This window comes from Meles meles, chromosome 18 (assembly GCF_922984935.1).
Source record: "Meles meles chromosome 18, mMelMel3.1 paternal haplotype, whole genome shotgun sequence".
NCBI classification, from domain to species: Eukaryota; Metazoa; Chordata; class Mammalia; order Carnivora; family Mustelidae; genus Meles; species Meles meles.
In genome coordinates this window covers 40,546,571-40,561,770 of record NC_060083.1, presented here as the reverse complement: position 1 = coordinate 40,561,770, position 15,200 = coordinate 40,546,571, and the positions used below count along the sequence as shown (strand labels likewise).

Sequence of the window (15,200 nt, the reverse complement as noted above, 5' to 3'; positions counted from 1 at the left end):
TGGGGTTATTAATGAGAGAAAACACCATCATCATCATCTTCTTCGTCATCACAGCACAGTGTTGACCTGCTTGTTAACATGAAATGGGGTGGTGGGGACAGGTTCTGCTTCTCTTTCATATCATCATAAATAAGAAAAGATATTTTCCGATGGTATCCCTTCACTGGCCCCCTTTGGTTAGGTCAGAGGTGAATGATTGCTCCTTGACAGGCACTGATCAGTTTCATCACACTGTTTGGGCAGCCTGCGCCCCAGGCCTATATTCTCCCCACTTACTCCCTGGAATTACCTCCCAAATAACCCCGCCCATCCCCCCACACAGCCAAACTGAGGGTAATGGTGCCTGAGGAAGTCCTAAATGGACACTAGATGTCACCAAACACCTCCTTACCCTCAGAGCCCTGAAATTAAAAAACCAAAAAAACCAAACCAAACCAAAACAAAACAAACCCCCAACTAATCCAAACCCAAACCTTCATTTAAAGCAATTGAAGGCATTAACTTATCCGATTTTATGAAGCTTTTATCACATTCAACTAAGCACACTTAGGAGAGGAAGTACCGCTGCATTCAGATAATTTTTACAACATACCAATCTCTTTTGGAGGGAACGGGGTCAAGGGAGGGGAAAGGTCTACATTCTTTAAGTCGTCTTTTGAGGGAGGAGGTGGAGAGCAGGGGGCCTTAAAAACCCCATGACAACAGACATGGTGTTGTGTTAACACAGTCCAGGTGCTGGGAACGGACCTGCGGCCTTCAGGTAACAAGGAGTTGGGTGTGGAGCTAGGGTGCAGGCTGATTTTAAGTAGTTTTAACCATGCTGGAAGCTGAATGTCACTCAGGGTGACAAAGTCAGTCTATCTTCATCCTCAAAAGGCCCAAAGCGTCTGACGGCATCATGTGTTTGAAGTTAAACCTGACTTTGCCTGTAAGGCTCTCTGTTCCCATGTTAACTGCACCCACAGAGAAGACAACCAAAAAGGCTGGTGAGTTTGGTCCACGGGAACATCCTCCCACCCCAGCTAAGCCACTGACTAAGTAGAAACCTTCTGCGGTGCCCAGCTGATTGGTCCCAGGCTGACCTCCATGGGCAGGTCAAGTCTTGGAGGAGCCTAAGGCCAACTCACAAGGCACACAACATAAGCCCAAGAGATGTGTCTTGCTGACTCAGCTGGCCCTTAACAGAAGACCTCATGCAGGGACCTCTTCTGCTTTCTAGTCAATTGAGAAAGAGTTTTTCTTTCTCTCTCTAATTGGCCCCTATCTGCTGGACAGCTCACGTTGCCACTGTGAATGACTTCTGGAACAGGAGGCTTAATTTTTAAACAGACATCTATTTAAGTTCTCTCACATAGTAGAACGGACGCCTTTATTACTTAGAAAGGAGGTTCCCTAGTGAGAGAGCTTGGAGCCACGAAGAGAGTCTCTTCTCTGAAAGTTGGAACTTGCGACTCATCTTCTCCAAATAGAGGCATCTTATCTCACCTCCCTCTCTCTCACTTAAAATAAATGCCCACATCGCTGCTGGTCCACAGAAGGGTCTTGTGGTCCGCAGATCAAAGACCTGGGAGCCAGGGCCCTGGGCTCCCGCACCGAGGCTGCCTCGGCACCTGTCTTGTCATGCCTGGTGCCCAGGCTGAATGGATTTTTGGAGTACACCTGTTGTTGAACCCCTGCCAAGTACTGATGGCCACTAACCCCCAAATCACTTTTCCCCGCTGTTGATGTTTGGAATGTCAGACAGGACTGAGCAGCAGCCGGCGTGTATTTCAAACACAGCAGATGGATTTTTATATTAGCTCCTATTTCATGTTCAGGCAGAGCGACCGCCACACTAAAACCCGCAGCCTCGATGCCGCCGAGTTTGCTTCTGTGAGATTAATTCTGTGAAATTAATTGGGACAAGATTGAAAAGGAAATTAAAATGCAGCTGAGTGAACAGGCCTTTCAAACACCTTTCCTCCTGCTCTATTCAAACTTGGATTCTGCGGTGGTCGCAGACGTCGTGGGAAGTAATTTACGAGAGGCAGGCTCTCCGGAGCCATCGGTTACGTATGAGGGGACCTGCACAGGCGCCGCAATCTGGAGCCACTGAAGAGCGCTAAACACCCCGCTGTGGCCTGAGCGGCGTCCCTGCGGGGGGAGGGGGAGAGCGGGGCTCAGTTCCTGTACCAGGAAGAGCTGTTCAGAAATATCTGGGTCCAAAGTGAACGTGGGAACATCCGCTAGATGCGCAGATCTGCTTCGTTATTAAAATCTCCCTTTCATATATTTTAAGGCCCAAATTGGAACTGGGTGGATTAAGTGGGCATGAAACTGCACGGGGCCTAGGAATGTAGGGCCATGTTAGGGGAGGTCCGCAGGGGTCCTGCTGACGGCGCCCGTTGGTTACCGTTTCGGAGCCTGGATACGTGGCTCCGGCCTCTCATCAAATGAAAAGTCTGAACAAAACCATCCACAGTTGGGGACACAACCTCTCAGACCAGGAAGAGCTAGCTGGATTTCCATGTAGGCCTCTTCACTGGATGGTTTTCTATTTCCAAGTGAGATGTTTTTGTGGTTTTGAGTGTCTTTGTGAAGAGTTTTTGGGCAGGACAGGCTACCTGTTTTTTCCTCTCTCCCTTCACCAATGATTTATTGAACAACTAGTATGTACACAGCAGTGACCTCAAAAGTTTACTTGATAATAGTTACCATTGCCTAGATGCCAGGCACTTCTCTACACGAATTCTCTAGTGCAAGCATCATAATCACAGTGAATAGAAGTTAGCCCAATTTTTACAGATGAGAAAACGGGAGATTAGCAGGATTAAGTGCCTTTGCTCAGGGTCACATAAGTAACTCATCTGTTACCGACCTGCTTCCTTAAGGATAGGCCAGGTGATAGGTATTTGGTTATCTCTGGGGTGTATCTTTCTTTTTTTTTTTTTTTTTTTTTTTTTTTTTTTGGGGTGTATCTTTCTTGCCCAGCCAATTATCCTCTCTGGAAGTTTTATTTTATATATATATATATTTTTTTTTTGTCTTTTTTTTTTTTTAAGATTTTATTTATTTGACAGACAGAGATCACAAGTAGGCAGAGAGGCAGGCAGAGAAAGAGAGGAGGAAGCAGGCTCCCTGCTGAGCAGAGAGCCCAGTTGCGGGGCTCAATCCCAGGACCTTGGGATCATGACCTGAGCCAAAGGCAGACGCCTAAATGACTGAGCCACCCAGGCGCCCCCAAAACTAAGAGCTTATAATTGAAATGTTTAAATTAGTTTAATCTGAATAAATAATTGAACACATTTTGTGTGGAATTTCTTTAGCAGTTTTGTGGTTGGAACTTGTGACTCATCATGTTTAGAACAGGAATGCTAGAGGTGGAAGGGACCTTAGCGGTTACCCAACACAACTCCCTCATTTTACAGGTAAAGCTGTCCAGGTAAGCTGAGCCACACCCAGTTGCACCTTGCCTTGCATTTCTTTTCTTCTTCTTCTTCTTTTTCTTTTTTTTTTTTTTAAGATTTTATTTATCTATATGAGAGAGAGAAAGTGTGCACACGAGCAGAGGGAGAGGGAGAAGCAGACTCTCCACCGAGCATGGAGCCCAACGCAGGGCTCCATCCCAGGACCCCAAGATCATGACCTGAGCCAAAGGCGGACACTTAACTGACTGAACCACCCAGTGAACCACCTATTTCCTATTGGTGGAAATAGACTTCTCCAGGTTCCTAACCCAGAGGGCCTTTCTTGTCTACAAAGGTTTTACTGGCCAGAGAGAAAAGTAAAATGGAGATTTCTGGATACCATTTTTCTGGACTAACCTCCACTCGGGTCAGTTCTTTTCCTCCACATGTGAGAGGCAGGCTGCGGCGTATAACCGACTGCAACAAAGGAAGCCAGTTGGGCTAAAGCGGAACATATTTAGAATTCACATGAGAAAAAATCCCAGAGATTAGGAGTTACTGCACGTTGGAACAGACAAACAGCTCATGGTAGAGGGATCTCCTTTTTCTATCTGTTTGAATTGTTTCATTTGTGCTTCTTCGAGGCGAGGGAATGGATTGGGTGGCCTTTTAAGGTTCCTTCCTGTCCAAGGACTGTTATTGAGTTAGGTGATATAATAAAGGTAAATCCAATCCGAAATGCTCCCCAAGCCAACGTTAACTGGAACGAAGCTTTATGAGGGAAACTCCAGTTGAGCTTCCAGCTTCTCATTTCCTCCTCTGACGTGCAGGGATTCACAGCGTGCAGAAGGGAGGCAGCTGGTGTAGCTTTTGGGGGAAGAAATGCGCTACTACCCCGGCAAAGGATAAAAATAGACTGAAGACCTTCCAAACAGTGGAGAAAGAAACCAGACAGAAGCACAGCAGCAAGACATTTCTCCCTGAATCAAAATTCGATATATTAGCTTTCAGTACGGGAGGTGGAGAAGCGGGGATTGGTTAAAAAAGACAGGTGAGGAAGCCTCTCCATGTTCTTTAGTATCTCTTAAAAATACAACAGCCATCTCCGATAGCTCTATACTGCAGGGCAAGTCACCACACAGCCCCTTCTAAATGGAGGAAAGGGACCCCCAGTGAGAAGCCATTAACAAAGGCAAAAGACATGCAAAACAAACAAAATAATCATGACCGAAGAGAAGGCCAGCAGACAGTCTGGCTCTGTTCTCCCCACCGCCCCCACCCCTCCTGCTGCAGGCACCTCAGACAATGTAAACAGTTAATTTGTTCACCTGCAGGCTCTGGGCAAACAGAGGCCTGGTCACACCTGAGTGGATAACTCGATTACCCCTGTAATGCCAGCGTGGTAATGTACACAAATTCTATTACAAGGCAAACCTTGCTTTCGGGCATTTGAAATACCAATCAGGCCAATGTCCACTCCCTTCTTTGCTTCCAATTTATTCTTGGTGTATTGGAGCTGCACCAGAATGGCACTAGGATGGAGTGGAATTAGGACTCTGGAAGAAATCACTAGAAGACTGTGATCTCAGGCAGCAGGGCTTGAAGGCTTCCTACTCTTTTGCAAAAGGTTGGGTCTGAATTTGGTCCTCATTCCAAGGGGACTGATTGCAACCCTGAAAGGTGCCTTAAGTCAGCTTTGATCTGTTTCTAAAGACCTTGTGGTATCTTTTGAATTCAGACAAACCCTTGGCCATGGACAGAATAAAGATACATGGCAAATGATGGGTTAATAACACAATGGATTTTCAACTTGCCTTTATGGAATCCACATACTCATTAATTAAAGAACAAACGGTGCCAATTTCAAAAAATGTGCTTGTAGATGTTGATTGACCTCATAGAGAAACATTTTTGTAGTAAGTTACTCCAGGGACAGAATCTGTTTCCTTAGCCCCCTATATAGAATATGTATACTCTTTCTTTACAAAATATGACGCCACTGATCCCTCCAACGGTAGCCTGTAGGTTCTGAGTCATCTTCACATTAGTGACAGATCTGCTATAATCTATCCTCTTATTTTTTTTTCCCAATTCTTTTATAATCAACAACACTATTTGTGAGATGGTTAGTTGGGGTCAGGGATTAACTCTATGGCTGAGGAAGAGAATACAGTTAGTTGGCTCTTAGGGTTGGATTCACTATCTTGGCCTTATCAGCACTTGCTCAAACCAGCTGAGCCAACTAGCGCTGACTATCCCCCATCATAATTCTATTACGGTCTTGTTTATCTGTGAATGACATAAGAAGGTGGTTTACCAAGCCAGAATGTTTTCAGTAGAATTATACAGTCATAAATTATGTACCAAATAATGACCTTTTAAGCACTGCAAGATCCTAAAAAGGATAAATTGATTGCTGTGGTTTTAGTGTTATATCTACTTTATTGCTTTTTGAAATTTGAAAATTAGCTCCTGAATGTGAATTTTCTTTTTTTTTTTTTTTTTTAAAGATTTTATTTATTTGACAGATAGAGATCACAAGTAGGGAGAGAGGCAGGCAGAGAGAGAGAGAGGAGGAAGCAGGCTTCCCGCCAAGCAGAGAGCCCGACGCGGGGCTCGATCCCAGGACTCTGGGATCATGACCTGAGCGAAAGGCAGAGGCTTTAACCCACTAAGCCACCCAGGTGCCCCTGAATGTGAATTTTCAATCAAACTTTTCCCTAACAATTATAAATCAATGGGAATTTACTTTATGTGGGAGGGAGCCCTGTAATGCACACAAGTGAAATGTATGACATGGAATAATTTTGCTTATGGTGACTACATCATTGAGAATGAAAAGATTGATTGGGGGGGCAGGAGGAGAGGGAGAGAGAGAACCTTAAGAGGCTCCACTCAATGTGGAGCCCGATGTGGGGTTCACTTTTATAACTTTAAGGTCATGACCTGAGCCAAAATCAAAAGTCAGATGCTTAATGGACTGAGCCACCCAGGTGCCCCCCCAAAATTGACTTTGGATCCAAGACCCACACTCCATGTTCCTACCTTGCTCAGAATGTGGATGAGGTCACCCCTTTGGAAGGACAGTTCATCTGGCTGGTCACCATGGCAATCCCATAGGCCCTGGTAATAATTGGTATAGTCCACTGGTCAAAGAGAGGAGAAATCAAAGTTAAAAGGACTCTGTCTTTTTCCATGGAGCCCACATTTTTGCTGCAAGTGGAAACCAGGGTTCTAATATTGCCCCTAAGAAACCTAGGATTCGGGGGAGGGTTGGGAGGAGAAACAGCTCAACAATCAACGTGAGCTAAGGACTGTGGGAAAAGGAGATCATTAACTAACATTGGATATTTACAGATTACCCTTAGTCAGACATTATTCAATAATATGATAAATACATTCATTTATTAATAAGAGAAAAATAGGCAGGTAATTTTTCACTTTGTTTGTATGTAAGCAGGACAGAGACTTCCTGACAGATAATCTTGATCCAGGGCATCTAAACTATCCAGCGTTTCTCTTCAAAATGCATTTGAAGAAATGAGGTAGGTCTCCGACTTCGGCTTGTTTACGAGAGGCTGAGTCAGCCAGCTGTGTCTGCATCATAGTCTCACATGTTGGTGCCTTCTGTCACCCAGGAACTTCATCCTGGGTACTTCCCACTCAGGTACTAGGTGAGGTAATCCCGTAATAAATACGGTTACGAACAGCCCAGTCTTTAAGTGGAACCAAGGGGGGTGTCTCATCCATTATAACTAAATTCTGGGTGGGCTGGCCCTTTTCCAGCATCTCATTTGTAGACCCTGAACATGCCTGCCAAGATTTATCTGCACGCCCCCAGGGGGACAGAAACCAAAGTGATCTGCATTAAAAATGAGAGCAACTGAAGACGACACACCAAGCTTTCGAAGCAGCTGGAGAGATTTACTGGGCTTTTCAGCAAGCTAGATGGCAGTGATGCCACAGGACAGCCATCGATTCTTAGCAATGAAGAATCTGTATTGATCTTCTTCTACCCGGAAAGGTTAAACACTAGTGCGCAAAGTGGGAGAGGATCTGGGGATCTGAATGGCAGGAGAGCGGATGTCCACTGGACCGGGGATGATGTGGCCGTGCCCCTGTCCCTTAGGATGCTAATGGGTGAGAACGGTCAGCAAAGCACCTACCAAAGATGAGAGTCTTGTTGATGGGAGTCAGGAGTCCTGGGTTCTAATTAAAATTCAAGTGACTTTGGGGACTGTATTTGTACCAGTGTCTACCCTTCCTTTAATTTGTTTGACCATCCCATGAGGAGTGATAGAGCTGGTCATTGAGGATAGGAATAGATAGGGGAAGGCAGGTGGGCAGTGTGGGTGGATAGACACACTTGCTATGTTTGCTTTTTTAAAAAACTTGTTCCTAACCTATCAGCGAGTCAAATAATAAAGGCACAGGAAAAAAGAACTTTAGTAGGAATCTTAAAGGGCACAAAAATCAGGGAGGGACAGATCCATTTAATTAAGACTTAGATATTGCAAAGAGAAGTAAACATGTCAACCACATAGAAATGAGGCGTGTTTTCTTTCATGAAGATAGTTGTTTGTATATGCAGTAAACAACAGAGGGCAGCAAACAAGACAACCATGCTGGTAACCACAGAGTTAAGGATGTATTCGGAAGAAAAATACATTGGGAGAAAAATGCTAACTATTGGAAAGACAAGGCATGTATTTCGGGGGACACCAGGGCATGAAATAATAGAGAAATATCAGTCCCTGAAGAGTGAAAATAGTTTTCCCAGAGGATATATTAATGTATTTTTAGTCATAATGGAGTTGATTAATCACCTGAAGCTTTTGACAAAATTAGAAATGGAAAGTATATATATAATAAATATATGAAAAGTATATATATGTACATATAAATATACACACATATATATATTTTTAAGGATTTTATTTATTTATTTGTCAGAGAGAGCATAAGCAGGGGGAGCGGGCAAGGAGCCCAGTGCTGGACTTGATCCCAGGACCTGGGATCATAACCTGAGCTGAAAGCAGATGCTTAACTGACTGAGCCACCCAGGTGTCTCTATATATACATATATTTTAAAAATGTTATTTATTTATTTGAGAGAGAGAGAGAAAACACAAGCAGGGAGAGCGACAGACAGAGGGAGAAGCAGGCTCCCCGCTGAGCAAGGAGGCCAACTCGGGGTTTGATCCCAGGAACCTGGGATCATGACCTGAGCTGCAGTCAAATGCTCTACCACTGAGCTATACCCCCTCATGACCTGAGCTGAACGCAAATGCTTAACTGAATGAGGCGCCCAGGCATCCCAGAAATGAAAAATATATTGATGTCAATAGCCCTTACACATTTATATATTATAGAGAAGATAATTTTATAAAACTAGATTTTTAAAACACAACTTGATATTTCTGAATGGTAAGAAGACTAGCAACATTGTCTTGGCTTTGTCTGGTTTAGCAGATGGTCACTGTGGGGTACCAGTCCCCTTTTGCCTGGAAATGCTCCTAAGATTATGAGTACTTTTCAGGTATGTCTGTAAAAAGTGACTTGATATTGGGCATATAAGATACTGGAGGAGAATACTTGGAAACAGACCTATTCTAAAAGCAATATGATCGTAGGGAAAGTAAGACGCTAGGAAGAAAACAAGAGCCTTCCAGGAAGAATTACAGAAAATGCCTCTGGTTCTTCATAAGCTAAAGGCTAAAAGAAAATAGAACTCAGGAATCTGGCTGTTCGTTTACCGATCCCAAGACCCAGAACTGTCAGAACTAGAACCGTGAAAGCTTTGAAAAAATAAGCAGAATGAAAGGTTAAACCTGGGGACTTGCTGTCCAGACATAGGCATTCACGTACCAGGGAAATCAGTGAGGAGGAACGTCTTAGCTGGACCAGATTGGACCTGGTCTTGCAGACTCCCTGTTTAACACAGGTGTGACTTGCATTTATGTGTGTGCGTGCATACAACTTCTCTACACTCATTCCTCAGCATTCAGTGGACATGTCCACAGTGCTTACTAAGTGCCCGGGACCGTGCGGGAGGCTGGGAATTCCACCTTGGCCGAATACGGTCCCTGCTCTCCAGGCTCCCGTCCAGTGGGGGAGGCACTGGGAAACAGAGCCGTGAAGATATTTACTTATCTACGACTGTGGTATGTCTTCAAAGGGGAGGTTGAGGGTGCTGTGTAGAACAGGGAAGCTAACTTCATGGAAGGCTTCCCAGAAACTGTGGTTGTGTTATAAACACCTGACTGAGAGCTGGTGTTACTTAAAGATCGTGAAGGGGGAGGGGGCACAAGGTAAGGTGGAGGAGGGCTTCATTCCTGATCTTTTGTCTCTGGAAGAGCTTGAAGGTCTGGACGTTTGCAGGGGCAGTTCTGCTTCTCCCTAAATTTGCCCAGGTCGCTCTATAAACAAGGGAATGCCCGAGGAGACCGACATCTTTCGACCAGTGAGGAATTGGGAGCCCGAGAGAGTATTTCCTCTGTGGACTGGATGGAGGTTCCTTGAGGTCTACACGACTCTAGCAGCAGTCTGAGATCAGACATCGTGTAGCATTCTGACCATTTAATTAATTCAAAGCATCCTCATTCTCATTTTGAGGACATTATTCCATCTAATTATTTTTTTTTCCAGTCTGTCCATTTGGAATGAAAAACAAAAGAATAAAGCTTAATGCCAGCATTTCTCAATGTCTCTCCAAAAAAAACGTAACTTTGCACTAAATAAAGCCTGGTAATTCAAAAGCAAAGCACTAATATATTCAGCATAAAACAGACAGAGGACCTAGAGCAATAATGACACCACTAATAACTAAAACAGTTACAACAATTAACAACAATTACAATGATAGAGAAGCTAATGGGTATGATCACTGCATTTAAATTGCCAGCAGAGCTGAGAAGGACTTTTTCTAGAGGAAAAAAAAAAGGTGGGGGGGGGGACAACATCTTATTTTCTTTATCTCATATAAGAGAAGCTAAGCTCCCAGCAAACAAAATGTCATCGGAAGAATCGCAACAGTCTAAGTTTAAACATATATTGTTTTTCTCTCTTCTCTACGTATTTATTGCAAAGCATTTGTCATTGCACAGCAAGTTCTTTACAACCAGTAAGAGTCATTTCTCCTGCAACGGAGGCCAGGTTGTACTACTGTTGACAGGGTCAGAATTTGAAAATGAGCCTCTATGACGTGGGGAGTTCTAAGGTAAAAAGGACCAGGACACCTTTCTGCCTGTCTTCCTCCTTGGGGCCAACAGAACTTGACCGGGTTCCTCCCAGCCTTCGTATGTCACCTTGGACTTTTGCTGGGGAGATGCTGTGTAGCTCCGGAATTCAAGCTGTGACCAAGGAAAAGAGGCTAAAAGGCAGGTCAGCATATTGTTTACATTTGCTTGATGAGCGAAAGGGCTGTGCTAATGAGGCCCGGCAATGGGGGCAACTACTTAACAAATTACGAAAAAGAGAGACAGAAGAAGACAGAGACAGCCAGTCCTTGCTAGACCATGGGTAGGTGAGAAGTGGACACAGAAGGCCATGGCAGTGACCCACTGGAAGGGACTTGGCCAGGCCGGAGAAGTCCACCACGTTCAGTCTGTCAAAGCAGACTCAGCCTGATACCTTACTATTTCAGAACGAAAGGCATGAAGAAACTTGCCAGGACGCCTGGGTGGCTCAGTTAGTTGTCTGTCTTTAGCTCTGGTGTCATGATCTCAGGGTCCCAAGATAGAGTCCTGAGCAGGGCTCCCTGCTGAGCGAGGAGTCTGTTTCTCCTCCTTCTGCCCCTTCCCCATGCTCACGCACACTCTCTCAAATAAATAAATAAATAAATAAATAAAATCTGAAAAAAAAAAAAAAAAACAAAAAAAAAAAACAAAAAACAACAACAAAAAAACCCCAACAAGGGGCGCCTGGGTGGCTCAGTGGGTTGAGCATCTGCCTTAGGCTCAGGTCATGATCTCAGGGTCCTAGGTTCGAGCCCGGCATCAGGCTTTCTGCTCAGCAGGGAGCCTGCTTCCCCCACCCTCTCTGCCTACTTGTGATCTATTTCTCTCTGTCAAATAAATAAATAAAATCTTAAAACAACAACAACAAAAAACTAAACGAAATTCGTCAAACTCCACTTCAATCTTGAGTTTTGAAATCTCTATGGTCCTTAATGTTGTAAGTATGATCCTGACCTGGAGAACACTCACAGATCCTGATCTCGGTCTCCTCTGCTCGGCTGAAGGAGCGGAGCCAAAATTGGGCCAGAAATGTAGCTGGGGGATGCTCACCTCCTGTTTGGTCTTGGGAAGCAGGTTTCAAAAAGTAAGAGCTGCAAAGACCTCTGTGTGTCCCTGTTTCTTTCGTGGAACCGCTCCACTGGTGTGTGCGCTAACCCATGGAGATAAGCCTCGGTGGTGGGAGGTCATCCGTGCCCACGTTTCTGTCCTGCATAAACTACCGCTTCTCGGCTCCTTTTTGGCGGAGTTTGCCCACGGTTTTAGAGTGAAAACAACCAGTTTGGAGACCTTCCCTGGTCAGATATTTGGGGTCTATGGATGAGCTGCGCCTCCAGCCCCGCTTTTTATTTGACACGGCCCACCCGAGCCAGTGGCCGGGAGTTTCTGTACAAACGGCACAGAACGGGTGTTCTTTTCGGTTACCTGGACGTTGCCCTCTCGTGACAGGGAAGGGAGATAAGCTCTCATTACGGAAGACTCTTAGTGTTAGACTGTTAGGCTGATGGGTTGCGATTTAGTGGGGATGTGAGGTGTTGAAGAGTCACTCATTAAAATAACCCTGTTACTAACAGTCACGCTGTAAAGGGAGCTCACTATGGATTGAACAATCAATACTACAAGGCTCTGATAGATTTTCTAGGTAACAGAATAAAATAAAAGAAATTACATCTTACAGGGTCATTAACACCCAATGAGGATAAACTGAATTTCTTCCCCCCCTCCCCTCTTCTGATAAGATCTAGCTGGGCTTTAAAAATGTTAGTAATTCTAGCACAGGAAAGCACAGCATTTCTGGAACAAGATCCCTGGAAGACTTCTGGAGATCAGTACATGGATTTTAAAGGTAGTCATGATCCCAGGGTCCTGGGATGGAGCCCAGCATCGGGCTCTCTGCTCAGCGGGGAGCCTGCTTCCCCCACCCCCCTGCCTGCCTCTCTGCTTACTTGTGATCTCTGTCTGTCAAATAAATAAATAAAATCTTAAAAAAAAAAAAAAAGGTAACCCTGCTAGCTATAGTATCTTTTAGGAAAATATCCCTGCCCCCTCACTCCCCCCACCCCAAACCCTGCCAAAGACACGTGACACTTGGGAACCTAAGTGAAACCAAACTTGTGTAGTTTGTCTGTTCCATAAGAATGCACATTGTCCTAGAGTTCCCTTTTATATGCCTTCAAGGGCCTGCCTACCCTTTCCTTGGACCGGTATATATATATATATATTTTTTTTAAAAGATTTTATTATTTTATTTATTTGACAGAGAGAGAGATCACAAGTAGGCAGAGGCAGGCAGAGAGAGAGGAGGAAGCAGGCTCCCTGCGGAGCAGAGAGCCCGATGCGGGGCTCGATCCCAGGACCCTGGGATCATGACCTGAGCCGAAGGCAGCGGCTTAATCCACTGAGCCACCCAGGCGCCCCGGACCGGTATATTTTATAGTTAAAAGCTAAGTGATGACATTTGGATGCTCCATATTTGTTGCCATTTCTATAGCTCCTCTGGAGAAAGGGCACTTATAAATTCAATAAATAAATAAGTAAACACAAATAATAAAAATCCCTGCCTCAGATTCTGCAGAGAGAGCAAACAGTCCTCTGTTTTTTAATCACTAAGTCACCAATCATTATAACTGGTGGGAAGTATAAACCATAGAAATGTATTTAGAGCTCACCACACTTTAACAAGACCTATTCTGGCAGCAGGAAACATAAGGAACAAAAGGTGTGTTTTGTTGTTGTTGTTGTTGTTTTAACTTACTTGAAATAGAGCTGTTGGAACACTTAAGAAATAAATCTCCCCTCACCATTCCCCCACCCAAGATAGAACCTTAGAAAGAAAGACTGAAAGAGGAAATGTGATGAGGGAGGAGTCTGAAACTGAATTTTAGACTCTTGCCAGAGACTGCTGCTTCCGGAATGGAATTTACTATAAAGCTGGCCACAGGAAGTTTATAGTTATCCCACTCAAGCTGTTCATATGAAGTGTTTCTTTCCTGCGCTGGTGATGGAAGTTGGTTGAGAAAAGACATGGGATGTAGTTTGGTCAGAAAACAGATTTGCTGTTGCAATTCTGCACAGCGAGTAGGAAACAGCAGAAAATATGTTTCAGAATGGACTTAATTATATGGGCTCATTGTTATGAGGTGGCAGCTATGCTAATCCTGGACCACACTCATGCCAGTTCTCTCTTTTTCTCCTGCTATGGCCCCTGACTTCTGATGATACCTCTTCTCCCTGGGAGGAATTGGGCACTGAAGAAGTTAGGTCCTTCACTAAAGCTGTTAGATATTCACCTCCCACAGAGCATGAACCTTAGGGGAAGGGGGGCTTGCTGAGGGATAACAGAGAGAAGAAACAGCAAAAGATGGGAAGAGGAAGGGAATGGGAAAAGGAAGGGCCAGGGGAATGGGGAGGGATCAGGGAGGGAGAGTTGGGATGAACTCCTAGGCTTAAGACTTTCATAGAATCTCTAAGGAAAAAAATCAGCTAGTATTTATAACAGCCACAGTTTAGGCTCTGCCGATGGGATGAATGTCCTTGAGGTGGCCCATGCAATTCATATTCCTTCACCGACAAGGATGGAATAGGTCCTTGGTCCACTTAAGGAGGATTTGGAGGGGCATCTGACCTTAGAAAAGGATAGGTTCACTCACTGCCTGAAGCATGGCTAACAGTCTGGGATGAATAAGACGTAATCTTGTATTCAAGAAACCTGTTACATATTCATTTCCAAATGTGCCTGGAATCAAACCAGGCCATCAGAAGTCAGCATCACCGAGCTGTTCTATCCTTCACCCCACGTTCACTTTTCAGATCTGACACATTTCCATTCCCCTCTGAACTTGCAATCTCCAGGCCTCTCGGAGAGGAGACATTTCCATTCTTTCCATTCTCAATCCTCTGATCTTTTAGAGATGAGGCAATTCTATTTTCACTGTACTGATTTAGGAAATACTGATAGGAAAAAATAAATATCTGGTTTGGTTTCTTACCCTCTCTAGGATAAATCTTAGCGGTTCTGGGAGCATTAATTAAGGGGAGTGGCTGCTTTGAAGGTTGAGATATTTTCCTATCCCGTCATCTTCTCTGGGGCTTTTGGGGTCAACACACCAGCAGCCTCTTAATTAGTGAGCCCGGTAATGTTTGTAGTCTGAAGAAAGGTGCCTTCTCCAGTCAGAAGCCTGAACGTCCTACCCAGTGTATATTTGGGAAGCTCTTATACCTCCTTTATGTGGAGTGCCGTCCTCATCCTCTTCCAGGTCACACTCTTCCTCTGAGGGGATAAACACAATCAGCATTAGTGATTAGTGGCTGATAGTCTCATGTTCTTTATACTTGTGGGTCTTCTTTCTCAGAGCTCATCATGCTCTTTTCAAGGCAATAATTGTTCTTTTTTCCTTAAATCATCTCACATCTTCAAATTGGCCCTCTGCTTCCCTCCCCATTCATTCACTCATAAATGTTTTCGAGCACTTACTATCTTTAAGACGCTACACCACGAACTGGAGACGCAACAGTGGACAAGGCTGGCAAGGTCCCTGCCCTTGTGGAGTTTTCAGTCCACTGGATTATTTACTGAGGC

The 15,200-nt window shown here is 44.5% G+C and overlaps 1 protein-coding gene across 1 annotated transcript in view; it reads right to left on the bottom strand.

The window, feature by feature from the left end:
* SKAP1 (src kinase associated phosphoprotein 1) overlaps positions 1-15,200 on the bottom strand; it is a 276,798-nt gene that overhangs the window by 16,701 nt on the left and 244,897 nt on the right. Inside the window, exons 10-11 of the mRNA XM_045986519.1 lie at positions 14,841-14,891; positions 6,432-6,532 (exon numbers count right to left, since the gene is read on the bottom strand). Of these exons, the coding sequence (XP_045842475.1) occupies positions 6,432-6,532; positions 14,841-14,891 (152 nt within the window). The remainder of the gene's footprint in view (positions 1-6,431; positions 6,533-14,840; positions 14,892-15,200) is intronic.